The sequence below is a fragment of the Drosophila novamexicana genome, unplaced genomic scaffold (assembly GCF_003285875.2).
Source record: "Drosophila novamexicana strain 15010-1031.04,08,12 unplaced genomic scaffold, DnovRS2.1 tig00000008-arrow-pilon, whole genome shotgun sequence".
Lineage (NCBI taxonomy): Eukaryota > Metazoa > Arthropoda > Insecta > Diptera > Drosophilidae > Drosophila > Drosophila novamexicana.
In genome coordinates this window covers 970,683-998,568 of record NW_020824765.1, presented here as the reverse complement: position 1 = coordinate 998,568, position 27,886 = coordinate 970,683, and the positions used below count along the sequence as shown (strand labels likewise).

The 27,886-nt window shown below is 38.9% G+C and overlaps 3 protein-coding genes across 3 annotated transcripts; all 3 read left to right on the top strand.

Annotated features, from left to right (window-relative positions):
• Nucleotides 1-166: 166 nt before the first annotated feature.
• Nucleotides 167-2,135, top strand: LOC115759025 (lysyl oxidase homolog 3B). The gene is made up of 4 exons (XM_030699841.1): nucleotides 167-430; nucleotides 575-1,520; nucleotides 1,584-1,741; nucleotides 1,798-2,135. Exons 1-4 carry the CDS (start codon nucleotides 250-252, stop codon nucleotides 2,013-2,015), a joined length of 1,503 nt encoding a protein of 500 aa, XP_030555701.1. The 5' UTR covers nucleotides 167-249; the 3' UTR covers nucleotides 2,016-2,135.
• Nucleotides 2,136-5,569: 3,434 nt separating this feature from the next.
• LOC115762573 lies at nucleotides 5,570-6,243 on the top strand. Its single transcript, XM_030704862.1, has 3 exons — nucleotides 5,570-5,636; nucleotides 5,700-5,829; nucleotides 5,969-6,243. The coding sequence occupies exons 1-3, from the start codon at nucleotides 5,581-5,583 to the stop codon at nucleotides 6,149-6,151; spliced, it is 369 nt and encodes a 122-aa protein (XP_030560722.1). The 5' UTR covers nucleotides 5,570-5,580; the 3' UTR covers nucleotides 6,152-6,243.
• Nucleotides 6,244-22,413: 16,170 nt separating this feature from the next.
• Nucleotides 22,414-25,510, top strand: LOC115762498. The gene is made up of 5 exons (XM_030704738.1): nucleotides 22,414-22,484; nucleotides 22,591-23,577; nucleotides 23,647-23,763; nucleotides 24,276-25,259; nucleotides 25,327-25,510. The coding sequence occupies exons 1-5, from the start codon at nucleotides 22,466-22,468 to the stop codon at nucleotides 25,443-25,445; spliced, it is 2,226 nt and encodes a 741-aa protein (XP_030560598.1). The 5' UTR covers nucleotides 22,414-22,465; the 3' UTR covers nucleotides 25,446-25,510.
• The last annotated feature ends 2,376 nt before the right edge of the window (nucleotides 25,511-27,886 follow it).

Sequence of the window (27,886 nt, the reverse complement as noted above, 5' to 3'; positions counted from 1 at the left end):
GAGCGTTTTGAGCGAGCTTCTGAACCGCATCAGATACATGTGTAGATACATCTAAGTAGATGCCACCAGAGCGGGTCTGAGCATACCTGAAGTTCATAGTTAAATGATTTCATTTACTATTTAATTTGCGTTTGAACTTTGCTGCGAATTCGGCTCAGTTTCAGTTCTCGAGCGCACGCCGACTCAGACAAATGCGACCAGCACACGCGAATAGCCGAACATAATCCACTTGAACACCCACTTTATGAGATGTTGGCCCTACGCGTTCTGTGGCTAACTCTGATGGGCGGACATCTGGCCGCAGCGGTCGTGCATCAATCGCTTCAAGATGCGCGACAGGAGCAGCAGCAACTCATACAGCGATACATCAAGACCCTAAATAAGGAGGAAGGCGCAATTCGACTAGTTGGAGGTGACGCGGAATACGAAGGTAGGAGATAATCAGGCTGGAATGCGGAAAACGTAGAGGGTGCCTACCAGAACAGAAATAAACTTAAGTGAACATAACGAACTTAAGAAATAACACAGTCAACTGTTTTTTTAAGGTTTTCATAAACGCCTTCTACGCTTTCAGGTAACATTGAGGTGCTGCACAACAGCAAATGGGGCGCCATTTGCGATGACGAATGGGACGCTGCCGAGGGTGAAATTGTATGCCGCCAGCTGGGTTTTCTCGGGATGCGTCGCTACACCCACAGTGGCTACTTTGGACCCGCTCGGCGCCGCTACTGGATGGACAATTTGTACTGCGAGGGCCACGAGCAGGAGCTTACCGAGTGCCACTTTGACGGCTGGGGTGTTAACGATTGTGAGCCTAGCGAAGCAGCTGGCGTTATATGCATTCCGCCGACAGATGCGGTGCGACCGCCGCTCTCAGCTTTAGCTGACGATCGTCAGCTACCCAAATATCCCATACATCCAAGCTCACGCCTCTATGTTAGGCTGCGTGGTGGTCGCTCCAGGAACGAAGGACGCGTCGAGGTGCGTTTTGATGGCCAGCCCTGGGGCAGCATCTGTGCGGATGGCTGGTCCATGCTGGAAGCGAATGTGGTCTGTCGCCAGCTGCGCCTGGGCTATGCTCGAGACGCTTTCCAAACGGACTATTTTGGCGGCGCCAATGTCTCCCGTCCCATGCTCAGTGGCACTGAGTGTTACGGCAACGAAACGGAGCTGGCGGATTGTCTACACCACAATCATATCCGAGGCATTGTTAGCTGCCATGGAAGCAGACAGCATGTAGCTGCGGTGATTTGTGACTATCTATCGCCCGATTTGGTTGTGGATTATTACGAAATAGAGCAAACGGCTCACTTAGAGGATCGTCCCATGGTGTTGATGCAATGCGCCATGGAGGAGAACTGCGTGTCCAACGAGGCCTACCAAATACAGCGAGACAATCCCAGCTGGCGATATCAAACGCGACGATTGCTTAAGTTCACCGCAGCCGCAATCAATGCCGGCAACACGGACTTTAGGCCCTTCAAGGAGAAGAATCAGTGGGAGTGGCACATGTGTCACATGTAAGTCCGAAGATAGGCTGTGTACAATTTTTTTTATGCTAGTTCGTTTCGATTGTTTTTCAGGCACTACCACAGCATGGAAGTGTTTGCGACCTTTGACATATTCGATTTACAGGGTCACAAGGTTGCACAGGGCCACAAGGCGTCCTTCTGCTTGGAGGACAGCAGTTGCCTACCAGGCGTGTCCAAGAAATACAATTGCGCCAACTTTGGGGATCAAGGTAACACAAACACCAAATAATTTTAAATTAGTTAAAAATACAAATGTTTTAATTAGGAATCTCCGTTAACTGCTCTGATGTTTATCTGTACAATCTGGACTGCCAGTGGGTAGACATAACCGAACTGCCACGGGGCTCCTATATACTTAAGATTGCCATCAATCCAGAGTTCAAGGTGGCCGAGATGAGCTACGACAACAACGCTGCCATTTGCGACCTTTTCTACACCGAAAATTATGCGCGTGTTGACAACTGTCGTCTGGCAAGACCTTAGATCTGCCGAGCTTGGAGTTTTGAACAGTGCCAAATATTATGATTAACCAAAGCGTCAAGCGTAAAGCGTAAATGTTTGTATTATACTAAGTACATACTGTTTTTACTAAAATAAAACTGCACATTTTAAGGTCGTCTTCTAAGTACATATACCAAATAATGAACTTAAGAATCAGTAGACTGTAGAGAAACATGTCAGAGACAACAACGGCATTGTCATCGCCAGCGAAGCATATATCAAGTGCCAATACCTGAGCGTTTATAGATATGGGTGTTGAGCAGGAACTGAAGTGTTGTATTTGATTATAGTTCATCTACTTGTATGAGAGGTACTTTAAATTAATTAATGAATTTTAAATTCAGCTTAACGTATCATTTTTGTAAACTTTAAAGTTTGTTACAAAATAGTAAGATATAAATGTTGAGGCAAATTAGGGTAAAGAGATTACGAATTATGCCAAATATTTTTGCAGTAAACATTCTCGACTACTTCTACTTCTCGACAAATTAACCCTTATAATTTCGACGAGCAAAAACCAATTTAGATATTCCATCTATTCTAATCAACTTTTAAAAATATTTTAATATATTGCAATCAGATGCCTAACGTATTTGGGGTAAGACTGTACATTATAATGTACATTATAAATTCAACTTTAAACTATGGCTAAAAATATAATGAGTTTGTTATAAGAGTTTCTTTTCGAATTTTAACAAACTTTTGACTACAATAATACATGAAGAATGAATAAATTACTGATTGGTCTGATTAGCATGTCTTTGATAGTTGACTTTAACTTCATCTAAGAAAACCCAGCCTTAGACAAAATAATACGAACGAAGCATCAAACTACTCACATAATCAGCTAAGAACATCGCCCATCAATTTCGCTGACAGCCCTAGATCAGAGCCAAGCAATTAATGGCCCAGTGAAGATTCGGACACATCGTTTATTGCTGGGACCAAATCGCCAGCCTTTTTTTTTTTTTTAGCAAGAGATGACTTGATGGATGCACGTGGCAAAAAAATGAAGCAATCAAATGGTCGTAATGTCATCAACACCATCCATAAGTGGACAGGGTGGAAATGGGGCACTGAAACTGTGACAGGAAAGAGGGCAACGATGATGAGTTACTTTGGTCACGAAGCTATTTTTACGCTTGATTACGCGATAAATGAAAATCAAATGTTTGATTGCTTAATGCCTGGCCAGCGTGGGGTCAAAACGCCCAAGCGCCACCCAACCGCCGCACAGCACCACTTCAAAAGTGCTGCAATTTGGCCAAAGTGCCAGCCCAGTGGGATTGGACCGGGTGGCTTTTGCGTTGGTGAACATTTCAATTATTTATATGCTTGTTTGTCTCCTCGGCTCGTGTGAGGGCGGGGACTTGGTCGGTTCATGTGTGCACGTGCGATGCGAGCAGGCGACCACGTTGGAGCGGGGGCGACCGATAACACTTGACTGCGCACCAGTTATCATTTTTTAGCTCCCAGACACGCACGAATCTGCAAATTGCGAGGCTGAAAGAAGCTCAGGGTTAGACTTTGACTGATTTGTTGTTAGTTGAGTGCGTTTAGGACATAGCCAGAGAGAAGACATGGGACATATGGCATTGCCAAGCTCTTGCTGGCTGGCGTTTGCTTACGTTCCAACACCTCTGCATAGATTGATTAATTTATTAATCGCCACCCACGCCACAAATCTTTGCTAAGACCTCAACCCCGCGCATAAGCCGCTTTTGTTAATTAAATTTGAGAAAAAGTTGCTTTTTGAAATAGTTGAGATTCCTTGGCGCAATCAATCAATAGCTGGAATCCTTAACGCTGTTTGTTTATGTTTTGTTTTGACTCCCTCAAAAGTGTTAAGTAGAAACCCATTTACATTTTTGTCTTGCTGCTTTGTGGCATTATTTTAAGGCTAGGTTAAAAGGGTCAAGGGTCGCTGGTCGGGGGTCGCCTGGCGAAATTGTTTTGTGTTTATTGATGAGCTAGGTCAGCTGCCAGACAGCACTTTAAAACGAGTTGTGTAATCAGTGACAAAGAGTTGAATAAGATAAATGTCCGCTAAGAATTATTAGGACAAAGGGCGTGCAGTAATTAAGGCAGTTTTCTAAACAACTCCTTGGTGATTCGATAAACTTACTCTTTACTTTACTCTTACTTTAAAATTATATTGTGGTCCGATATCAACAAAGTTATTCCAAAGTATTAAAACATTTAGTCTTTAAAAACTTCTTTATTCATTTATGAATATTTAAAAGCAAACGAGATTATTATAGAAAGACCATGCTTTTTTGGAACTTTATAAAATCTTGATCTTGAGCTGCAGCAAGCACTCGTGTCAAGTTCTATCAAAATTTAATTAAATATTATTACACTCTCCTCTTTTCCTTACTAAAAAATGGAAATAAAAGGTATCTGCCTTTATATAATGTTCTCAACCAATAATCTGAACAATTGTTAAACAATTCATTAACCCTCAATTGGAGCTACAGGCAATTGATTAAAGCCCGGGCCAGCAGCAGCTTATCGACCATTTCCTGGGTATTTTGCTTGGCCTCCATTTACGGAATGCTCACAAAATGCTGGCAAGTTGGCAAATCAAATAGGAAGAATGCTGGGCAAAACTGCTCACAGGCAGGCGGAAGGCAGCAAATTGTTATTTCAATTGTCAACAGCAATGCAGAGGTTCTGAGGGCGTGGCACTGACCACCCAACATTCTGTATGCAGTTAATTTTGTGCTTTGCCTGCAATAAATTTTAAATGCACATTTCAAATGTAGAAGCAACAACATCGACAACGAAATGAAACGAAACGGAAAACAATTTTCTGCAATTTCACTAAAACGACACAGAGGAGCACACATGACACACATATGGACTGCTGGGGAGTGGGTCTGCTTCTAGTCCTGCGAACTGCAACGACCAACGAATGCAATCGAAGTGTCCTTGGCAACCCGACAGCGCCGACAAATGAAATTGTTGACCAAAGTGCAGCGTTTAAGAAAATCGCACACATACAGAGAGACATTGTATGTATATGTATCTGAAGGTTTTCCATATGGCCAATGCATTTTCCTTGCACTTCAATGGAACTCTCATTGTCCAGATTCCTATTATTGTTGCTTATATGCTCTATCTTATTGTTCTCTACGGGGTATATTAAACTTTGAATATGTTATTTAACTGAGAGAAATTCTGGAGTAGCTATTAATTTTTTTATGTACGAAGCGCTATATGGGACAATTCTTACTTCAATTGATTAATTCCTGTTTTCTGTTTCTATTGACCACGGTTGCAGGGTATATTCCAGTCAATCACCTCCACTTAGCGTATTCTTGCTTATATTGTTATTGCTTTTATGACAGTTTTAAGGCATTTTTATGTGTGTAAATATGGTTTAAATTTTATTTGTTGGCTCTTAAGAGATTGCCAGCAGCTTTTGTTATGCCAACAAATGCAAATTGCAATTGTTATGCAAGTCGCATGTTGCATGTTGAGCTCGATGCTGGCAATATTTTAGAGTAGTTTCTGCATTGTTGCAGCCTCAGGGAAAACTGAAAACATGAGTGCAGTCCAAATATGCTCGGATATTATTTATGTGGTCAACATAGTTTTATCGTTAAGTATTCTGAAAGGTGTTGATACTGATGCAAATATAATTTTAAATTCTTTTTTTTTCAGAATTGTCAAATGGTTACAAAATAAGAGTAGAATTATTCCTGTATTTGAAGTATCTCGATGTGGAAAAACAAACCAACAAAAGAGGAGCATACCAATGTGCACATCGATTAACTTTACAATAATTATGCAGGTAAGTAATATGATATGTGTGTTTGATAAGCTTCAAAAAGACATTTCATTAATGTTACCGTTGTTGTTCTTGAAGTTGCTGTCACACATATGAAAGCATTTGCATTTAAAAGTCGTCTAATTGCGAATAAACTCATTAGAGAACAGCGACATTGGCTCTAAGGGGGAAACCGGCGAAACGCGTAACGAAGCCCGCACAAATTGGGCAACATTTGGTGGCATCTTTTGCCAAATTGAATGCGGCAGGCAATCCACCCCGCCACCAAAGCGAACCCCTAACACAGTTTGGCGAACATTTGGCTTGTTATCATTTTCATGGTTGAAGCGACACATGAAAATACCGAAAGAGTTAGGAAAAAAGACGGGGGATGCTGAGTAGGGCAGGGGTATTGTTGGCTCATTTTTGTGCCCGGCTCTGTCTGTCAGGCAGTCAGCTTAACATTTGTTTTAATTATTATAAAAGCAAATTGCATAATTAAAAATGTTAAATGCATTTTCATTTTTAATTACAATTAATTTTATGCAGCTTACAAGATTGGAGGGCTGTGCCAACAGTTTTTGCACAGAATTTTTACGGCAAATTAAAACGGAAGTCGATTAATTGCTGATATGTAAATGCACTAGTATGGTAATTGGTTAATTGGACACTCAACACTATGGATCATTTCACCGGTGTATCGCTCCGTATTTGATTAAAAACTATAAGATGTAAAATTTATAAACTTCTTACTGATTTTTATGCTTAGAAATAATTTTACTTGATTACCCTTACTTGCCTGAAATACCATCTTCGGTTCTTCCCTACGCACCCTGGTAAACCACTCTCTTCATCATAATCCAATTTTATTAGGTGAAGGCAATATTATGCAGAGTGGAATCATACTTTTCAGCTCGTATCGTATAGCATTGACAAAACAACGTTCGCCAAGGGAAATATATTGCAGAAATTAGAAGAATCTATACAAAAATGTTACTCAAAATGTCAGGGTAAGATAAATAAGACAACAGGCTACATTTATAACCTTTCTAAAGATAAATTATATAAATTAGTCAAAGCCTTCCCCGACATCAGTTGCCTTCTAGGCATATACAAAATCAAGCTACAATCATTGTCATATCATATCATTTACAAGCATTTCTGCGACACTTTTCAAATGTCAGCACTTCAGAGACTTTGTTTTGTACTTTGACTTCTGCCTGTGGCAACAAAACTCGCAAAGCTACGCACATTTCCTGCCCACTTCTGATTGCCGAAAAACTTTATACTCCCTGCCATGCCCCTTGCCAGCACTTTATTCAACCACTTGACACACTTAAACGCACTTATCAAACCGCGCAAAAAGTCAAACGCATTGAAACGCGACAACCAGTAATGAGAAGCAGTCAGAGACAGACTCGAAATGGCAAACAGCACCAATGGGACCAATATATCAAAAATCAACAGCTGCAAAAAGAGAAATAAAAAATGTTTCCTCCCCCGAACGCCTACCGCCCCACCCACTACTAGACACATGTGGCAAAAGATAAACACAAGAAGAAAAATTCTAAAATCGAAAAAAATAAACGCGAGAAAATCTTTCATACTGGCAGCATGCGGCATTAAGCGTGGCAGAAGCGCCCGATAAAGATGCAAATGCCGCAAGCAGCGCTGCCAGCGGCGACCGCAACAAATTTTGCTCGCATATCTTGCGGGGACCTCCGGATATACGAGTATGAGGGAACAATCTTAATTGCGGGTCAAGAGCCATGCCAAAAAAAGCCAGAAAAATGTTTTTAAAAAGCGGCGGTGACAAAATAAAGGCCAACATGGAAGTTGAGATAAAATGCGGGTTAACACAATCTACATAGATGTCTGAATAGGTTTGTAAATGCCCTGTATATGTCAAGGAATTTAGAATTTTGATTTGTTAACAAATAAATTATTCCTTTAGTTAGACAATTTATCGAATAGCTTTTTAAGAGCTTTCCATCATTCGGGAATCGAAACTAAGGATTTAGTATTACAAAAATTGTTCTTTTAGTTCTGCAAGCAAATATTAGACATTCAAATTTGTTTCTATACTATTTTAGAGATGTTTTAAAACTAGACACTATCGATCACAATCTCTAAATGTCACCTGCTATACTGCTATGGATAGTTCGTGATTGGAATTTGCCTGCTATTTTTCAGCGTGACCATCAATAAATTTGTAAAACGTAGATCATCAACCATTTTCGAATATCTTAGCTGCCGCAAAAGAAATTTAAACTCAGTTGATCTCTAGCTTGTCGCCTCTAACCTTCGCTTGGTGAGCACACACACTTCAAACGGCCAATCAAGGAGCACAACCTACACTCTCCGCTACAAGCCCATTTTTGTATACGAAACTCTTCACACATGACAGATTAGACAGCCTGGGGCGAAACCTTGAAACGAAACTGAAAACGGTTCCACGGTAACCACGAAACAGATACAAATCCAGCAGATACATGGCACACGCCCTTAAGACACAATTTTCGCTTTGTTAGACGCTACAAAAATACTGGTGGAATGTGACAAAAATATATTTGGACCCAAGGCAAGCAGAGAGCGGGCTTAGACGTGGGCGTGGCACACAAACCAACAAACATTTTAAAATGACAAACTTTCTAGGCAGCGGTTGGGGCGCAGGGGCTGCTCTATGCCAAAACGCTTTCGCATTGTAACCCAACTCGGCAACTTTGAGCTGGCAAAAAAGTTTTCAGCACGCATACGCCGCGTTGCCGTCACCGCATTCTGCTGCATACTTTTTGGCGCTTGGCATCGCGGTTGGGAAACGAGTCTGAACGGGAGCGCTGCGGGCGTTGCGGGCTGCTTGTTATTTTTCGCTGCCGGCACTCGCCTTATGAATTATTTGAATTTTATGCGACAAATCACCTGCAAAATATAAATTCCTAGCAACGAGCGACATCTGCTCGCCTCCGACTCGACCGGAAATCAGAGTTGTGGATTGGGGTTGGGGTCTACGGCACGTGAGCACGCACCAAGAGACAGCGCCACGTTACACCGTTAATCGTTCGTTAATCTGTCGTAAAATTTTCGTTGCAAATCCTGGCGTTAAGTTAAGTGGATGTCTGACAATCGCCGCCGCCAGTCGCATTTCGCATTTCGCCTGTGGAGTTTTCATTTCTTACTTTTACGTTGGCGATGCCCGTAAACTTTTTAATCGAAAAATGATGTGACCCCTCCCCACCACAAACAGCCATATCTTATTCCTGTTGCCCACCCATGTAGCTTTGTAATTAAGTGCGGGGCGTGCTGCGTCATAAGGAGCATTTGAGGTGCCAGCGGGTGGTGAGAATCGAATTTGCTCTTCGAGTTTTTTAAATATTCGCCGCTGGCTACGATATAAAATGAGCAGCACACCTTGGGGTACAGAACTTCTAATTATAACAATGAATCAGCAATGACACTGTGTAAAAGTTTGAAGAATTTTGATATTCAAAAACCGTTTGAAGGTTAGCACATGCTCGAACTTAAGAGTAAAAATGTTGGAAAAACAACTGGCTTTTATTTGGCATTCTGGGGTTCGGTCACAGATCCGCCTAATTTTATCAGCTATAAGGACTTGCAAGTCAAGTTGGCATCAAATGTATTTTCTCCAGCAAAATTCATATAGGTATGTTAAATTCCTAAATATTGCAGCAATTTATAAGAAAATATGTTACAGGTAAGCTTAGTGCCTTTATAATTCCTCTGCACTGGCATAGTCCAACTTTTAAGAGGAGGAAAAGACAACAGCAGGCTCCAATGCCTTTTCAAATTAATTGTAGACAGCAAATGTCGTGTAACTCAAAGATAAACGTTTCTCGAAAAGTCGCTTGCATTTTGCTCCCCTGTCTGCGCACATCTCACGCTGCCCCCTCTCCACTCACTCGATCCATCCCTCTCTTATGCAATACCTTCAAAGCTAGCACAAATCTTTGCCCCCATGAGCCATGAAAAAAAAAAACAAAACAAAAAAATAAATAAAACAAAAACTTTTGCTAAATGCTGGCAGTAGAGACAATTGTACAAGTTCAACATTTGTCACACGTACTAAGCATTTACGCAAGACATGAGAAAAAAATAAGGAAAGAAAAAAGAAAATGACATGGCATGGAAATTAACAAAGAAACATCAACATCAAGTCAAATTGTTGCTCTTGCAGCCCGCATATGAAGCAGCTGGCTGAAGGGCGAGAGGCCTGGGGATCAACGCAGACAAAAGCAAAGCTGCTCTGGATATAGTTGTCGTCAATTTAAACAGCTCAAAGACACGCAGCAGAAGAGGCAGCGGGTCGACATGTCGGGGCGCAGACAGAGTCCCAAGTAAATGCAACTTGAACACTAGAAATATTTGGACTCGTCCATGTCCGCACACTTACCGTATTCTATTTGATTGTATGTATGCTCAAGTCTTCAAAAATATTCGTACCGTATGTCTAGGTCTCGAAGTCTATGGCTATGACTTCTCTCGAAGCTGTCACATTTGATACGCCCGTGAAGAAGACGACGACCGACGATGACGACGACATGAACTGAAGGGACTTGCAGCAACATGAGAAACATTTTTGTGTTGATGATGCAGGAGCAGCATCTAAGACTCGGGGATTTGCCAAGGCATGGGGCACGACGTTGACTTTGTAGCATGTTGCGGGAGGAGAGCATGTGCAATGAAAACACTGAGAAAAATACAATGTAATAAACAAAATTAAATCGACTAAAGCCATAAATATAATAAATGTTAAAATAGATAGCTATAGTTAGGAGTTAACAAAATTGGTTATAAGAAAGTTATAAAAAAAACCTAGTAAACAGTTTTTAAAATAAATTTATTTTGTTCGAAATGGCGGTAGTAAAAGTAGAAAAAAGTAACGTCTGTTTAAAAGTAGAAAATTATATATTAAATAAATATAACGTATATATATAATACCTTTAATCTTTTTATAAATTATATATGTTGTTGATTTTAAAAAATTTATTATAAATAATGCATATCTTTTACTTTTTACTTTGACTTTTGGCCCAGTGCTGCCCAAATACAAAAAAAAATTAATGTGCATAGGTATACAAAACGCAAACATAATTAAACTTGCCACACCCATTTCGCTAGGCGAAATGTGCCACGTTCTCACATCTGAGAGTGTGACTATGACTCTGAGTGCCCCTCGTTTGTGTGTTTTATTGTGTCTGTCTGCCGCACAGAAATAAAACCAAATTTGTCACAATGCGCAAAGAATATGGGCACTGTGGGGCAAATACTATCTATATGGGCACTGGGGCTCTGACGAGCTACTCATATTTGGCAACTTATGAAACACGCAGCTTGGCCGTCGACTTTGTCGCCTGCCGTTGACAATTATGGCATGCAACTGAATTTTTATGGCTACGAAATTAGCCCAGAACTGTTTAAGTAAACTCAGCGAGTGCTGCCTGCTCCCTGCTCTACCGAATTGTCTGAAGTTCATAAAGACGCACTCGTATTGAGTCATAAAACGGCGCTTGATTGGACCGCTACGTGGGCGTCTATAAGAACTGCAACTAATTTGAGATACAGACGGCAACTGTAGTTTATCTTTTAGCTGTTTTATGGGCCTACGACTGGCCAACTAATTGCAAGCCTCTGTGGGTGGCCACAAAAACAGTAACGAGTGTGAATTCCAGATACGTTCACGTTGGCTACTCACCCGCCCCAGCTCAGGGGAACTCAATTTTCGCGCTTAATTATGAAAAGGCAAACAAACTTTTGAGACTGTCCAAACAGTTGCAGGACGAGGCACACTCTCCTGTGTATGTGTGTGTGGGTGTGTGTGCAATATCCTGTCCACTTCCGCTGGTTTGCCACTCCAGCGAATGTCTGGCACAACAACAAAGCGACTATACACACATATATGTGTATAAAATAATTTCTAGCCCGCGGCATTTTATGCGCCGACAGCTGATTTAAAATGCATTTTCAATTTGTGTGTCGAAAACATCACCCACGGGCCGTGGCGCAGGTATGAGCAAGGACTCGCGCAGGAAACAGCGACAGTCCTTTGTAAACTAATTTGCTTGAACAGGGCGCACATATCGAAAATAACGCTTTGAGGCCTCTTTGCATAACAAATATATACTGCAAAATGTATGCAAACAATGTAAAAAATGTTCGCCAGAAAAAAAAAACCAAGAACAAAAACAAAAACAGAAGCAGCAGCAACCGCGCAAACAAAAACAGCTAACAGAGCGAAGGCAAAAATGCGAATTAAAAAAGGAAAATTATAAAAAAGCGAAAAACAATTGCTCATTGTCTGAGCAATTATACACGCATTGCTGCCCCAGCACCAACATCAGTGCCACAAAAACAGACAGCTGTGCACCAGCTAAAACAACATCAACAGCCACAGCCACACCCACAAGAGTAAAAAAAACACAGCTAGCCGGAAAATACAAGAGCACACAACAAGGTATTACGTTCCAGTCGCCTATACAAATGCTTCCAATTAGCACAATAATCTTTAAGTTCTGACTGACTGATTGGTGGTCCACTCTCTGTCCAAGCCTAGGAAGCTGAATTTCGAACAGAAATAGTCTTTGGTAATATAATTAAATATAATATATTAATATAATAAAAAAGTCTTTGGTAATAATTATGAAGAACATTTGGAAATGCGAAAATGGTTGATTCAAACTATTTTCGTTAAAATTCTTCCCTTCATATACAGCCTATATAGCATATATGAAAAGCTCACTACCTTCCCACTAAAGTAACCAATTCCACAAAATATCGAGCTGCAATTGCATTTAAAACTGTCCAAAGCCAGTGGTCTACGGCCCAATATTTAGAGATGGGCATGGGCCATGTCTTTCTTTTTGACACAGTATGGCACGAAGAGACCGTGCCATTGAACACTATTTCATTCGTGATCCCTGCAGTTCGGTGAAAACCTTGCATACACAAAAAAATATTCGGACGGAAACGAGTAAAAAACATTTAATAAGAGAGTTGGAGTGATAGAGATACTGAATTAACTCTAACTTGTCTTCAGTTATACGAATATATATTTGCAACTAACATAAATGTTACCCCAAATGTGACTTGTAGTGAATCTAGCTTTGTAATATCCAAGATATGCATGCTGTTTCTTAATAAATATTAGATAGACTCTCTCTTGGGTAAACTTAAATGGCTGAAATGATTAGGATTTTAATTTCACTGTTTTACACAACCTAATAATACCCTAAATGCAGAGTAATATGTAATATGTAAAAAATATTTTATTGCATTTATCATGTACCCCACCAAATAACAAAAGTCAAACACAGAGTCAAAGACAAAACAAATATTTAACAAACAAAAAAAACAAGAGTATTAAATTTGATTTCTGTGTCACAATGTGATCCAGCTTCTTTCGCGGCGGACTACTCTTTTCATGACTGCCCCACATTTTTACTGCTCATTAAAATGTGGCAGTCAATTTGACAAAGCCTTGTAATAAACTCCCCGTTGGAGGCACTCGCAGCCTGGACAATAACACAAAAAATAAAAAAGCCAAAGGAAAAAAATAAAATGTATTATGGGTGCTCAACTCATTTATAATTATAATGGGCTTTTTACGAATATTTTCATATGGACAATTTTGCGCTGCGCTTTCACAAAGTCGGCCCATTGCGACTTTTTGCAAACATCCTTTTTTTGTGGTTTTTTTTTTTTCTAATAACAAAAAAGAGCCAACATCATAAAAGACAAATGAGCCGCAGCCAAAAGCGGACAACAGAATGAAAAAAAAATTACGATAAAAGATGGGAAAACTGTTACCGAGTTCGTCTCATTGTCTACATGACTTTGGTCAACTGGGTGATTGCGTTGTGGGCGTGGCCCTAGGAGGGAGCTTTGGAGTGAAATCAGTTTGTATTGTATTCCTTTTGAAGGCATCTAATATTTTATGTATTTTTTTTTTTGCGCCAGCAATGATAAAGCGCCAGCGAGCGGCGGCGATGAGGACATCGTTGACTTCCAAGGAAATGGCTACTTTTCTAAGCTTTTAATAATATCCTTTTTACGTCCACTAAATGAAGGATATAAAGTCAACACTTTGCACAATAAGGCGCCAGAGGATGGAAGCTTTGCACATTTTCAACGCCCTTTCTTCCTTGGCCAGCCGCTAACATAGAAACTTGGACATCGCCCTGGGATCTGGCCTCTTAGTTGCCATTCTTTGGCTAAGTTTTGTGCCGCTATCTGCCCCTTGGTTTGCATAAGTTTGTTACCAGGCGCTTCCGGTTAATGTGGTCAGCTGCAACAGCAACAAATAATAGAGAAAAAACTAAAGTCTCGTAGACATTTATATGGCCACATCTTTGGGTGATTTCCGCTTCACTGGTGCAGCTTTCAGTCCTGCGCCTTGGGCGCCAGCTACTGGACATTAAGTGTCGCCAACGAGACCATCAATCTCGTTGGCTTCGGCCCGGAGAGTTTTATGAAGGCTATAGCCGGGGCTCTTCTTTAAATTCAATGCTCCCTTTAAGCCGGGCGAATCAATAAAATCAATCTATTGGGAGCTGGGAGAGCTCATCAATAACTTAAAGAGTGCGCAGCTAAATGGGCCAGCTTTAGATGTCGTTGTCCGTTACCCTTTTTAATAAAATTAAAATGCCAACTTTTGGCAACTTGAGAACGCTGAAAAAATGAATCCTTAGCGAAGGAGTGAATAATTTATTTACAATTCTTGAAAAGCAAAATGTTAACGATTTGGCAAAACATTTATTCTAAGTTGTCGTTTTCATGTATATAAAAGATGATTTGTCTAGATAATGTAAATATATTTACATATACAGCATAAATATGTGTTCCACTAAGTCCTCCCCTTTCACAATTATACAAATCGGCTTCCATATTTATGTCAAAGTGTCACAAGCTAATCTCCATCTGCCCCGAGCACTTTTCATTTTGCCATGTGATTGCATTCAGAGTCACAAGAGCCCCTAATCTGGGACAGGGCTTCGATTACCAGTCAAAGAAGTGAATGAAGGGAAATAATTTCAATAAGCAATTAGACGGCAATTACTTACAACAACTTGCAGGTCTTACAGGACTTGGTCGACTTTGTGATGACTTTTGTTGAAGGGGAGCAGTCAAGCAGCAGCAGCAGCAGGACTTTGACTTGCTAAGCAATTACTTGAAATTTATATGTGACTCGGCTCCTGAAGTGGTCGTGCTTCAAGCCAAACCACTCACCACGAACGCAGCCATAATTGAAATGCTCCAGAGAAACGGCCAAGAACGTGAATCGGACTGGCGCCAAACCAAAAGCAACAACTATGTATTACACATAAAGTTTTTGGGGTAAAAACTAATTGAGTTACATACTTGTAGTCGTATTTGTACTCGCATTCGTCTGTCGAGGCTCACACACCCACACCAGCTACTGGCTCCAAGTTGTACTCAAAGATGGGGACAAAGTTTGCTTCTTTTTGGCTTGGCTGGCTTGTTGAGCAAACCAAAAGTTTACATTGTTTAATTTCGACAAATGTAAGACACTCGAAAGCGATTGCAACCCTCACTAATCTTTTGTTTGTCATGTTGTGGGTGGTAGTTCCTCGCACCCACTATCCAGCTTTCGTATTACTTCACATGTTATCCTGTTTCTTAACATGGCATAATCTCTTTGCCAGCTTCCTTTTGGATTCAGAAAAAGTTACTTTGCACTACATATACTTATACATTTACGTATGTTATAACTATCGGTGGGTGGAATAACTTTGGTCTCTTGTTTCCGGCGGCGCCATCTTTAAGTTTCATTAATGTGTGAGTATGTGTAAATCTGCTATAACGCTGTGCGTAAGACCGGAGTTGTGTTTTATTTCTTTTTGCCTGCGATTGAAAAGTTTTTGTAATTGAGCTACGACCAGCGAATGCAGCAGCCACTTTGGCGTATGTGGAATATTTAACGACATTACTTTATCATTTCTGACATCAATTTATGCCACTTACCAAGCTCTACTCCTGTGCATGTGTGTCCGTGTGTGGCATGTAATCGAGATACACATTTTTGACATTACTTAAACGCTTTAGCATTAATTACAAATGAGCTGCTTAACTATAAATGACTTTATAAGACTACCAAGGATAACGAACGGAAGTTAGCTAAGCCTCAAAATAAGATTTTAGTTATACACTTACATATATACCATAATATATATGTATATATAATATATGGCAAGTTGCTCTTATTTAAGTTAAACATTTTACATGCATCTAGAAATATACAGTTTTTTTTTCATAACCCCTTTACTTGGAGTTTCATTACTATGTGGCATTTGATATTATGATAATGTTAAGAAATAAATACTTTCCAACTCATTAATTAAAGCCAACTTAAGCATTTATCATGTTTGCATTCGTCAAACAAATCTGCGTAATGTATAGTTTTAAGATAATTCTGATAAAAATGCAATTTTATTTGAACATGCACTGCCAAATGTTTCAAGAACAAGACCCAAAAATTTTGTTAGGGAGAAAACTTAGTAATTTGGCATTAAACGCAAACCAAAGCAATGATAACTAAGCAATTGAAGCATAATAAAGCTGGACGAGCCTCAAGTGGCACAACAGACTCGTGTTATGCGTAGCAATAACAACTTCTAGGGCTGACAATACAAATGTGGCTAACGCCCACAAGCATGGTGATCAAATTTGTTTTGCGTGTGTGCTTCTAAGAGCTTGACTAAATTAATCAGCATAATTATGCTGGCAGGGCAACCAGACTCCTACACTTAGAGTCTCCTAGCTACCTTTACGTAACGTACTTTACCTTACCTTATTTATTAATTAGTGATTCGTTAGTGCTGGCAGTTTGTTTATTTTTTGTCGTTGTTTCTGTTGTAGTTGCTGTCATGCACAACTTTCGCTGTTCTGTTAAAAAAAAAAAAATACAGAGGAAAACAAAGTGTCGCATTTTAATTATGCCGGCAAACAAAACACGCCCCATGTGCAAACAGGCAGCTACGTTTACCTGTGCTTAATTAAAATAAATAGACACATGCACTGGCAGCCAGATTGACTGGTCACATGTCCTTCAAAGGACCACAAATTATGCTTGGCAAGATAGCTTGGTGATGCTCTGTGGCTTTCATTATTATGCAGCGCGCGTATGTTTTGGCATTAACCGATATGGACGGCCATTTCCATAAGTCAACAACCCCGTTGCCATCAAACCAACCGGCTTAGCAATTAAAGCCAATGTTCGTTTTGGACAGCAGACAAACGGACTGCGACACAGCAGTCGGACTTGGACAGACTGCATCCAATACTAAATGCCACTTTCGTTTAGGAGCTATTGCAAATATTTCTGTTCCTCTTTTTTTGCGCTCAAGTTTCTGGTTTTCTGCTTGCCTCGTATTCAAATCAGTTGCAACGCCCAATTAATGTAATCCACCGCAATGTTGCATACTAATGAGCGCTGGCTGGGAACTGCCACAAGATTTAACAGCAGGCGAAGACTATGAACATGAAAATAAAGATGTGCAGAGTGATGTCGGATACGTTTAGGAATGGGTTCATGTCGCAGTCTCTTACTTTGAATTAGTGCTAGTTTACTCAGCCATACCAAATGAACTAGCTTTAACTTAATAACTAGCTTTAACAGTCAACAGATTTTCTTGAATGACAAAGCATATTGCGATTGCTGAACTCTAAGATATTTAAAACTCAAATGAAATTTAAATTCCAGAGTCTTTTGTTTTATATAATTAAAAATTATTAAATTATATTATTGATTGATAAATTGATTCATATAATTAAAATTTTAGCCAAAGACGCAAAGGGAAACAAAGTGGGCATTATAACCCAATAATATAGCATTTGTATTTATACCACTACTCTCTGCGTTTTTAGTGAATTTAAACTTATTTCCGGCAAAACATTCTTACATTACTTTAACAACTATGGTGCATGGTTAACATTATTCTTTAACTCCCGATAAATGTTAATTCCCATTAGAACTTTGGGGGTATTTGGTGAATAACTCAAAAGCTTTAAAGTTTGCAAGCAAGCTCCTAAGCTTAGCTGTTTTTTTTCTTGAAAATCACATTTGCATTTTAATTTTTATAAAATACAATAATAAAACAATAAAAACATCAACTTTGACACTTTTCAGCCATTTGAAAGGCGGCAAGACAGGGAAAATGATGTCATTAAAGGCACATGCTGATGGCATTTTGAAGGCATATTACGCATACGCCGCGTATAAAGGCGCAACAGCTGTGGCATGCGTAGCATATGTGTGACAGTATATGTGTACGTGTATTTCCGTTGAGATTTGCCGTTGAACATTTTACGTGCAAATATTTTAAGCCTTTATGGCAACACGAGTTGCGTTAGGGAGGGCGAATACAAAGCTGCGCATTATTAGGCGCATATTTGTGGAGCAAGTGAAAGAATACTGTATGTACATATAAACATACATACAAATAAATGTACATATGTACATACATATATGAATAAGAATGTCGTTGTCTGTGTGCGGATATGCCGCAGCACGCAGCACTCGTGAGCGGCACGTGACTGCGTCACAGAAGTGCGTTCCATTTTTTGTGACCTCTTTTGCGGGCATTTATTAAATTTTCTGAGCAACATAATTCATGAAATTTGTTTTAGATGTGGTTGGCATTTAGCCCTGATCTTTGCTGTTCCGGCCTCTAACTGCAGAATTTTCTTTATGCATTTGCATCTTTAACTGTTATTTAATTGTATAAACTTTTTAGTCAGTCTTAATTAATTAAAAAACTTTTCAAAGCTGCCCTGAAAAAGCCAGCTCACCTTGAAAGCAAATAAAACCGCAGCCCCAAATTCAAACTGGCAGAAATTTGGTCATTTCATCTTTATACGGTAGGTGTACACTGTACACTAAGGTAAAGTCATGCCAAAGTAAAATGGAAATAAAAAGATTTGCGGGGCAATGAGAGAATAATTTTATTGGAAGGCCATAGAGTATACTTGTTTGGGACTCAAACGTATTCCATTCAATTAAAATTTACAAAATGGCGTAGAGCCCGGTTGTAGTTTTTGGCTAATAAGTAGTTAAGCTGATATATTTTAAGCTGATATTTTCGTATGTTCATGTATTTACATAAAATTATTAGACAGAAGGTAAATTGTATCCTCCATAAACATTTTTATATTCCAAAATTATGTACACTTTTTGCACGGCTATGCAAACACCAACAGGTAAATCCGGATTTGTCAGAGCGAAGCATTTTTTTTAAATTCAAACTTTCAATTTTCCACCCATGAAAAAATTACTACCCACTGATGGACTTTGACCATTTGTATGTTCAGTCAGTCAGTCATAAACATACAGCTATTTTGCTGTTTTGTTTCAGTTCTTTATCAGCCTTCACAAGATATTTACCTGTTCACAATATCCTTGTATTTTTAGCATTATTTTTCTTTTGTTTGTTTCACCTCGCAAAATCATATCCCCAATTATTCTTACAGTCATAATTAAAACAACTCATATTGTACATCACTCTCCCTTTGTTGTCTTCTCCATCCATGCCTCCAAATCTATAAACAATAAACAAAAAAAACACGTTGCCTTGACAGATTATATGCTTTACATAGAAAGCTGCAAAAATTGCAAGAGTATCTTTGACAAAGTGTACCACAAAAGCAAAAAAATGGAATTAGTAATGACACATATACATTTATTCTTTTTTTTCTTCATGTTTCCCTTCATGTACCCTGTACCTTTTCAACTGGTCAAAAAGGCATATTCTAATGGCGGATGTGCAAAAGAGGCATATTAATTTCGAAAATATCGTATTCAGAATGTGATTTTAAAAGTTTCGGCTTGCAGCTGGACAAGGAATAATGTCGCTTAGGATCTACATGTTTATGTGGCACAATTATGTCAGTAAAATGTTTCAGATTTCTAGCTCAAAAAACGAGTTTATCAATTATCAATTTTTTTTTTGGCCTAAACACGGTTAAGAATTTCAACAATAAAATATTTCGAATCTGTGAATACTTCACATTGATTAATTAACTTTCTATAGTTGTAAGTTATGCTTATTCTTAATTTATTCCGATTTTGCAAATGAGATACCGTCAAAACAAGACTAATTCTGTATATTGTAGAGGAGACTATGTATTCCAAATTTAAATATCCAGCTTTAATAGTTTTTAACTATAAAGATAAATAAAAAAAACGTTTAAAATGTTGGCTTTGCGAGCTGTGATAATATTTGTTTTTAATTGTTCGTCCTTTAATCCATTCATAGTATACAAAAATATACTTCAAAGTGTGCAGGGTACTTTTTTTCGAGCCCTACTCGACCACACCGTTCTTGTTGTACTCGTCATTGTCACACATTTGTGGCAGACAAATTGAAGATTTTTGTGTGCCACCAGTTATTTATTTTTTACTCCGTCAGGCAAATACTTATTACTTAGCAGTTCCTGTACAGGCTCAAGCATATCAAAAGCTTCTGCCAGGATTTTGTCCTTTTTGATGTAAAGTTGCTAAGCGGCTGCAAATTTATAATGCCGACAGCATGTGTGTGTGTGTTTTGTCGGTGTTGTTGTTGTTGTTGTCTGGTTGTTTTGTTTTAGCGCTCGCTGTGATTGTTGTCAACGCTGCTGTGCTTCCGTATGGGCATGTATGTGTGTGTGTGTCTATCCTCTCGCCATCTGCTTCGCTTTGCTTTGTTCTGTTTAATTTTGTGCTTGCCGTCGTATCCTGCAGCTGTTTGCCCCTCCGTCCCACTGTCCGTTTGTCTCTTCCATGTCATCAACGTGTTTTCATTAATGTTATTATTCCACATTTCTATGTTCACGTCATCTACTACACACAATACCGGTCTCTAATTTGTATGCATAATTTACGGACATGCTGCGATTCCCCAGGATTGGATACTGACGGGAAGACTCCGTATACAATTTTCAAGGGGCTTGCCCTGCCCATAGATAACTTTGTGTGTGAGTGCAGCGTGTGTCCTATGTCTGGTGTTTATTTTTTAGCTCCGTTGTGATTGACAGTTGATATTGCTTATGCTATTGTGCAGAATCTCTTCCAGATTGTTTAACTATTGGTAAGTTGATTTAGGCTAGCCAATGGACTGGTGTGTATTAGTTCGCATGTTAACTTTAATTTAATAGTTTTTTTTAGCAACAATTAAAAATTACATTACACATAGTTTCATGTTTTCCTGGCATGTATACACTTCTTCTGCTTCTTATAGTCTTCTTATAAGAAACGAGAAGTTTTGTTGATACACATATTTTTAAACAAGCATATGCTCAAACAGATAGAAATATAAAACAATTCAAGTAAATAAAGTTTTCTAGACCACGATTGAATTTAACTGCAGCTCAGTTGCCAAACTTGATAAGGCAAGTTTTGAAGCTGCCTTTGCATAATACAAATCAAGGCTGTTGCCAAAATTGAAATAGTTTCACACGATTGCCAGCCAAAATGCAATGTAATGCAAAGAAGGAAAAATAACTTGGAAAGTCGCAAGTTGCATATATGTATGTATGCTTACATACATACACTTGCACATATAAATATGTATATTTATACCCTTAACTCAAGGGAAATACATAAAGAGGGTATAATGCTTTAATTCAAATGTATGTAAAAGGCAAAAATGTCATCTTCAGCCTCATTAAGTATATTTATTCTCAATAAGCCGAGTCGGTATGTGCCTCAATTTTAAATATAGGTCCTTCTAGTGCATGAAAAGAAGGAACTCATGCCAAATTATCCCCCGTAACCATAAAGTTAATTAATATCCTGTTGTTGTCCATACCTCGAGGCTCATAAGAGCCAGAGACATCATTTTCAGTATGTAGGCTCTCTGATCTGATTCAATGATGCTGAATATGTATTATATTTTAAAAAACTCCCCTCATGCTCAGCAAATTGTATAAAATAATTTTTAGAGGTATGGCATGGCCATTTTAGCAATACACACTTTTTGTTACCATATTTATAATGGACCTTAACTGTGCAGTAAGAGATTTGTGCTTTTGTGTATGTGCGTATGGAAGGAAGCTAAACCTATTGCAACGGCAACTCGACGCAACGTTCAGAGTATCTCCTAATCGAGCACTCCCGACCAGAGTACCTTTCCCGTTTTTTAAGTATGCTATTCTTTTGCCAAAGTCAACATTTTTAGCAAAACTTTTAATTAAGGGTCTGTTCAATAAAAGACAAGAGCCAAAAAAAAAAACAAAACATTGCGACGCTTTGTTGTCGAAGAGAATGAAAAAATTGAAAACTATTTTGCCAACTGCAATCAATCTAAATGTCAAGCTGTCAATAAAATTGTCAAGTTGCAGCTGCAAGGTAGCTAAAATGCAGGTTGCATAGTGAATAGCATAGTATAGATTCTGCAAACACGTTTGCATACCTTCTTATAGCTGACTGACTTTGGCGTTTGTCTCTGACCCACAAACCGAGGAACATTTTGGGCCGGCAAGTGAGCGCAAGTCGTGTGTAAAACTTATGAGGTCTTTTATCAGCTCCATGTGGCTGACATTGATTTGATGTGCCTCGAGACTCCCCTCTCGGTTTAATATGCATAAGTCTGTAACCAACACGGTTACACTTAAAGACGATTTTAATATTGGAGTATTGCACAAAAGCGAAACGATGCCGTTCGTGGCCGCAAGTAAGCAAATACAGAAACACATATTTCACTAAACATAATTCTACCAACTACAATTTTAAACAAATGGATAAATGAATACGGAACTTTTTATGTTTATTTGTGACAGTATTGTTGGGCCTACTCGGGTTGGCACAAGCCAATCATTTTACCAGTCAGCTCTTTACAAGCGTAGCCACAAAGGAAACTCGCGATAACCTTGTCATCTCTCCCACTATAATACGTGCGTCCTTAGCACTGCTCTATGCAGGCGCCGAGGGCCGAACTGCATCGGAGCTAAAGGAAAAAATTGAATTAAATGGTAAAACCAAGGATGCTGCACTGGCAGAGTTTAGGAAGCTACCTTACCGCATACGAGCCCCGGGAATAAAGATGTTAACGGTTTTCAAGCTCTATGTTGACGCAAGCTTCAAGATTAAATCCAGTTTTAATGTCATGGCATCGAAGTTTCTAAGAACAACGATTGGAAAAATTAACTTCAAAAATGTTAAGCTGGCAGCCAAGCACATAAATGCTTATATTGAGAGTTCCACACTTCATAAATTTAGGGACACATTGAATCCCGCTGAACTCAGCAGTGTGACACAGTCATTCCTTATCCAAGGGTTCTACTTCAGGGGAACTTTTGCAAAGCCCTTTTACCGATTCAAGGAACGTAAGGAATTCTTTTATGATCCTTTTAGTAGCGTTTCTGTTGCAACTTATATCAAAGATGATGTCTTGCCATATGGAAAATTACCTCAACTAATGTCAAGCGTCATTGAAATTCCATATAAAGACTCTCAGCTGAGCCTTGTCATTATATTGCCAATTGAACGCTCATATGATCTTCATCTGCAGGAGGAATTGCTTAAAGAGAGTGGATTTCCATCATTTAACCTTAAAAAAGCTCAAGTGCGCGTTCAGATTCCTCGCTTTAAGATCGAGTACGAAACCTACTTACGTGACGCATTCGACAGCTTGGACATGAGCAGAATTTTTAATAATAATGAATTCTCTGAGCTGAGCAGTACACCTGGCTTAAGAATAACCAATATAAAACATAAGGGCCTCTTTGAAGTAATTGATGAAAGCGATGAATGTACACAATGTATTGGTGGGTATTTAAAATATAAATTTATTGTGTAAAATTGTTAAATGTTACAAACTTATCTTCTACGTTCAGAACCCTCAGCCAATAACACCGATGTACAACATTATTTCATTGCTGGCCATCCATTTATATTTGCTGTTAAAGATCAGACACAAATTTATTTCGTTGGTCGTGTTTTAAAGCCTCTATAAATTTAAAATGCAGATATGTAAGAGTTAGTTTTGATAACTTACAAAATATATATCACTGTTTAAAGCTCTTGCTATAACAGATTATGTCATTTATTTATACAATTTCTAAAAAAAAACATAGTTTATTAGGTCCCTGTTATTTGCTGACGCGATCCATTTAAAGCAAATACTTGTCAGCGATTATGCTTTATATTTGTTATAAGTATAGTATAATAACTAGTATAACATTTGTTAACGATAAACCATCACGTGAGACCTAGGTGGAACTTATTTGACGTGTCACGAGACTTTTTTCACGCTTTAATGGAAATAAATCTAGAACTAACGAGGCTTATATAAAGGAACTTTAACCTAGAACGAATTTGTAGAGCTATTGCACAGAATCAAAATGATTTTTCGCCTAGCCACACGTAAGTACCAAGGCAGCTGGACACGATAACTGGGTGTTGTGGATATATTAATTCATATCGCTTGAGTAGTGAACACTTCTAACAATTCATTTTCCTCTAGTGACTTTATGCACACTGGGGCTGGCCCTGGCGGATCTTTTTTCCAGCCAAGTGTTTTCAAGCCTTGCAACTAAGGACAATCGCGATAACCTCGTCATATCTCCACCAACGATACGTGCATCCCTCGCTCTGCTCTACGCGGGCGCCGAGGACCAAACTGCTTCGGAACTAAAGGCAAGGTTGCGACTTCGTGGCCATCCGAAGGACGTTGCCTTGTCGGAATTTAAGCAACAGCCGCTCCGCATACACACGTGGGATGTCAAGCTGTTCACGATCTATAAACTCTATGTGGACGTAAAGTACGCCATTAAGCCAAGCTTCCAAAATTTGGCTATAACTTACCTGCAAACATTAGCCGAGCACGTGAACTTCAGTCTTACCAAGCTAATAGCCCACCACATAAGTGTTTTTGTTGAGGTTAACACACTCCATAAGCTCAAGGATACGCTAAGTCCAGCTGAAATCAGCAGTATGACAAAATCGTTGCTTGTTCAAGGGTTCTACTTTAGTGGAAAGTTTGCCAAGCCCTTTCACCGATTTAAGGAATACAAGCCATTCTTTTTTGACCCTTTTCATAGCGTTTCTGTTGCAACCTATATCAAGGATGATAACTTGTTTTATGGAGATGTGCCTCTGCTAATGTCCAGGGCCATTGAAATACCATATAAGAATTCTAAACTAAGCCTGCTGATTATATTGCCATATGAGCGCACCTTTGATCTTAAAATGCAGGAGGAATTTCTTAGAAATATTGACATTCGATTTCTAGACTCTCACTTCCAAAGCGTTGATGTGCGCGTTCAGATTCCACGCTTTAAGATCGAGTACGAAACTTACCTGAAAGACGCACTGGGCGACATAGGCATCAGCAGAATTTTCAATAATAATGACTTATCTGACCTTAGCAGTACGCCTGACCTGAGAGTAACAAATATAAAGCACAGGGGTCTATTTGAGTTAAATGATGATTGTGAAAATTGTATTGGTAAGTATTCTTATTATTATATTTTCAAATCATGTATTAAACTTTATAAACTGATTTTATACTTCAGAGCCCGCAGCTAATAACAGCGACATACGCCAATATTTCATTGTTGATCATCCATTTTTATTCGCTGTTAAGGACCAGACAAAGATTTATTTAGTTGGTCGTGTGTTGAAGCCTGTGTAAAGAGTAGTTAAATGTAATCAAAAAAAATATTCCTTAATAAAATATTCAAGCACACTCCAAATGCATATTTAAGTAGGCTTTTATATATAAAAACTATCCCATAAATAAGAGATAAAATACAAGTGAGTATGGAATCATGGTTAACTATAAACATATTCTATGGAATACTTTTACCTTTCGCTTAGTTACCTTTGCACATTTCAATAACATTTTTATTTTGTTCTTCGCTTTTTGCTACACACATTCTCATGTTTGAAAGTATTTCCCTTCAATGCAGTTGACATTTTTATTAAAAGCTTTAAGTCGTAACTGCAAGGCACATACATACACAAACTTACGCTTGCTCACACACACACACACACACACACACAGACATAAAGTTGCTGCGACAGAATTTCCTGCAATGGCAACGGCTGCTGTCAACTTATTGGCTGTGAGGCACACATGCGTGAGCGTGGCTATGTCTGTATATGTGTGTATAACTGTGTGTATGCTCCATCTGCTGTCTTATGCTACAAAGTAATATTGTCAAATATGAGTTAGTATACGAAATCAGCTTTAAGTTGCCGACATCGCCTGGAAAATCCTTTTGTTTGATGCTCTTAGTCATTGCTAACAATTTTCTTTTTTTCACTGCACTAGATTTTTGTCATTGCACACACACTGAGAACGACGTTCAGGAAGAGAACTTACAGAGTTGCAATATTTTTTCGTTGTCGTGCTGACTTATGAGCTGAGAAGCAGCAGAAACAGGGGCATCATTTTTATAAGCTGCCAACGGGGAACATTTTAGCAGTGCGTGACATTTTATGAAAACTCACTTGATAAATGATTGAAAAAACGCGCACAGGGGAAATGCATACAAATAAAATCCTCAATGATATTTTAATGCGTCGCCCAAATTGGGTTGGAGCGCGTTCTAAAAGTGTCTACTAAGGCGTTGGTTTTGATAAATTAATCAACAAGAATGTCACGATTGCCCTTTATCCCAGAGGTTAGATATGAATTCAAAAATCAATCATAATGAGTCGACAGTTCTAGAAGGAACTTTTTTAATTCAAATTAAATTCGATCCAAGATAGACTCATAACACAATTTGAAACCTTCTACCGACACCATAAAGCCTAATAAATCGAGGTTGTCAATTGCCATTATAATATATCAGGCCGAGACACACTGCGTATGCTTAATATTCATGCGCCACCATTCTGGCCAACTGTTTATCGGTTTGTTTGTTCTCGGTGTGTGCACGTGTGCATTTATGTCATTCGCAATTCGCAATTGCCGAAATTTTCGCTTTCACACACATAATTCTCGTGTATAATTCCGTCGAATTTCTGACTGCAATTGCATTTGCATGCGCCCAAGCCGGAGCCTGTGCTTGTGACTATGCCTGTGCCTGTGCATGGCAGCCTACAGATTTCATTACATGCGCCGCAGAGCGTTTAAGGGGGCAGTGGGACAGCGAGGCATCTATTCTTCCATTCCTGCGATTCCTTTTCACCCGCAAGCCCCCACACCGGAATCCCTTGCACATGGCGCTTGTTCATTATGCGCATAAACATTTTGGCATCCGTTGCTGGCTGCGTTGATTTGGCGGCTGCTTTCGCATTGTCTTCGAACTGCCATGTGTTAGATATTTTTGGGGTATGCCTCCGACTCCCCACCCATTTGGTTGTTTCTGTTGTTACCCGCATTTGTGTATTTGTCGGATGTGGCATGCCTGCCAGTTGCCATCGCCTGATAATGACGGCCATGGCGAGATTTTAATTTAAGTTTCAAAGTGCAATTGGAATGCTGCATTTAAATCAGTTTGAATTCAGTTAAATGACAAAATATAAATTATTGAACATAAATGTCTTATACAATGTTTTCTTCTACTACGAATTTAACAAAATGTGATATAACATGGCATAACTCATAAATTAGTTTCCCTGGCCCACTTCAAATTACTAACATGCAATTGTACTAATTTGCATGCTCTGAAAATTGAAAAGATTAAACATAATAACAACATAAACTGAATGACATTATAATAAAATGTTGTTACACTCCCACTGTGGCTGACAGCATAATCACAAAATAATTTGCATGAAATTATAAATGAATTTGCATGACCAAGCACGCGGATATAATTGACCGCATGCAAAAACAAATTATGCAAGCGGATAAGAAGAAGAACAATAATATTGAAATTGGAAAATCAGGAATATTCAATTGGAAAATTTATTTTTCTTGAGCAGCATTAACTCATATTGATAAGTATTTTTTTAAGCCTTTCGAATAGAATTTAAAACAAAATTAACGAAATTTAACCGATCAAATGCTCGAATATATTCATATTAGATTAAAACAATAATTTTTCGTGAAAAAACGTTGTACCACAATAGTTTAATGCCTTAAATGATAGAAATTCGTAAGCAAAACAAAGAGTTAATTAG

Bases quoted from the DNA above. Each gene is read 5' to 3' on its own strand.
- LOC115759025 (XM_030699841.1), top strand. From the start codon at position 250: ATGTTGGCCCTACGCGTTCTGTGGCTAACTCTGATGGGCGGACATCTG. The intron at 1,521-1,583 runs GTAAGTCCGAAG...ATTGTTTTTCAG, and splicing joins GAGTGGCACATGTGTCACAT to GCACTACCACAGCATGGAAG. The intron at 1,742-1,797 runs GTAACACAAACA...TGTTTTAATTAG, and splicing joins CGCCAACTTTGGGGATCAAG to GAATCTCCGTTAACTGCTCT.
- LOC115762498 (XM_030704738.1), top strand. The intron at 23,578-23,646 runs GTGGGTATTTAA...TTCTACGTTCAG, and splicing joins TGAATGTACACAATGTATTG to AACCCTCAGCCAATAACACC. The intron at 23,764-24,275 runs AAATTTAAAATG...ATTTTCCTCTAG, and splicing joins TCGTGTTTTAAAGCCTCTAT to TGACTTTATGCACACTGGGG.
- LOC115762573 (XM_030704862.1), top strand. From the start codon at position 5,581: ATGAGTGCAGTCCAAATATGCTCGGATATTATTTATGTGGTCAACATA. The intron at 5,637-5,699 runs GTTAAGTATTCT...TTTTTTTTTCAG, and splicing joins GTGGTCAACATAGTTTTATC to AATTGTCAAATGGTTACAAA. The intron at 5,830-5,968 runs GTAAGTAATATG...TAAACTCATTAG, and splicing joins ACTTTACAATAATTATGCAG to AGAACAGCGACATTGGCTCT.